This window comes from Perkinsus marinus (genome assembly GCF_000006405.1).
Source record: "Perkinsus marinus ATCC 50983 genomic scaffold scf_1104296936936, whole genome shotgun sequence".
NCBI lineage: Eukaryota > Perkinsozoa > Perkinsida > Perkinsidae > Perkinsus > Perkinsus marinus.
The window spans coordinates 1-1,399 of record NW_003213991.1 but is presented as its reverse complement, the minus strand read 5'-3'; the positions used below and the strand labels follow the sequence as shown (position 1 = coordinate 1,399).

The window sequence follows — 1,399 nt, the reverse complement described above, 5'->3', positions numbered from 1 at the left end:
AAATTCTGGAGGGAATTCTTCCTACTGTACATGGATTTCAAAACGAATTCTTATGCAAATTTATACAATCAATGTGAAAACTCCTCAACCCAGCCGAAGAAGGCGAACATATATTTCAACATTCTACGCAGAGAAATATCTTAGGTTCCCGCGTGTAAGATACGGATCAAGCCCAATTAAGGTATTACCTCAAGAGCTTTCTCATTGGCAAAAAGGCGATCAGTAGGAGGACAATAAAGACGCGAATTTCGAGTGTATCCCGCGCCCCACCCTTGAACAGATCTAGCCTGAAATATCAAGGAATCCAAATCGATCACGTGATCGATTTGGCACTCACCTGCCATCTCTCTTGGAACTCCTCCTCAGATTCCTTCTCAAATTTCTCGAGATCAAATATAGGCCGTTGACGTTGAATGAATCCTCTGACAAATTACAACGGGCGTATCTTAGGTTACCCCACCAAAGATTCAAAATATGCCCAATTCCGTAACACTTGAATCTCAGGTTACCCCACCAAAGATTCAAAATAGGCCCAAAACCGTCACCTCACCTCAGATACTCCTGCAGAGCCTTCAAATACTCCAAGTAATCCTTCTGTCTGTACCTGCCATAATATAGCGAATTTCGATCTAGCCGACGAAAAAGCGCGCGCCCTACTTCAAATGCCTTGGAATGTGATGGAACTGTTCGAAGGTCTTCAGATACGAAATGTAATCGATTTCGTTATAGTCGTTCTCGTGAGCCAACAAGAATTCTTTTTGGGAGAGAATTTTTTCCTCCGATTTTTTTCCTTTTTCCGCCCGAGCTTCCATTTTTTTCTCGTATTTCTCCCATAAAGTACTCAGAAACTGCTTCCGACGGAACCTGAAAAATATTTTCTAAAAATTTTCAGAAAAAAAATTATTACTCCGAATATTTTCTCAAGTTGATGAACTGATCGTACAGCTCATGCATGTCAACATACCTAGCACAGAAAATATCTTAGGTTCCCGCGAGTAAGATACAAAATAGGTCCACTTACCTCCCCAAAGATTCCTCCCCACTAAACTGATATTCACTTCTTTGATGCGCCAACGCATCCTTATACCACGACTCAACCGTCGCAACCTATATCCCATAATTTTGCTAATTTTCAATTAGTCTAAAATTTTACATACCTTCGGCATGGAATTTTTCTCGCTATTACGAGAGTAATAATCCTGTGCCTGCGGGAAAAACGACATCACCGGGGATCGAACCGGGGACCTCGAGTTACCTCTTTTATTTTCTGGTAAAATGCCGTCCAGATTTCGCCTCCTCGTCCGACCAAAGCTCCCAGCTCTTCCTAAATTCCCACGAAAAGTACTCGAAAAATTTTCCATTTTTTCTAAAATATTTATTATTTTCATTTGCTCAAAAA

General features: G+C 41.0%; 1 protein-coding gene across 1 annotated transcript; it reads right to left on the bottom strand.

Moving 5' to 3' along the window:
* Nucleotides 1-188: 188 nt before the first annotated feature.
* Nucleotides 189-964, bottom strand: Pmar_PMAR009747 (splicesome-associated protein, putative; the record flags this gene model as incomplete). Its single annotated transcript, XM_002783626.1, has 5 exons — nt 189-287; nt 338-422; nt 551-604; nt 658-864; nt 908-964. Coding segments are annotated over 5 exons (502 nt in total), but the record flags the coding sequence as incomplete, so codon positions are not given.
* Nucleotides 965-1,399: the final 435 nt, after the last annotated feature.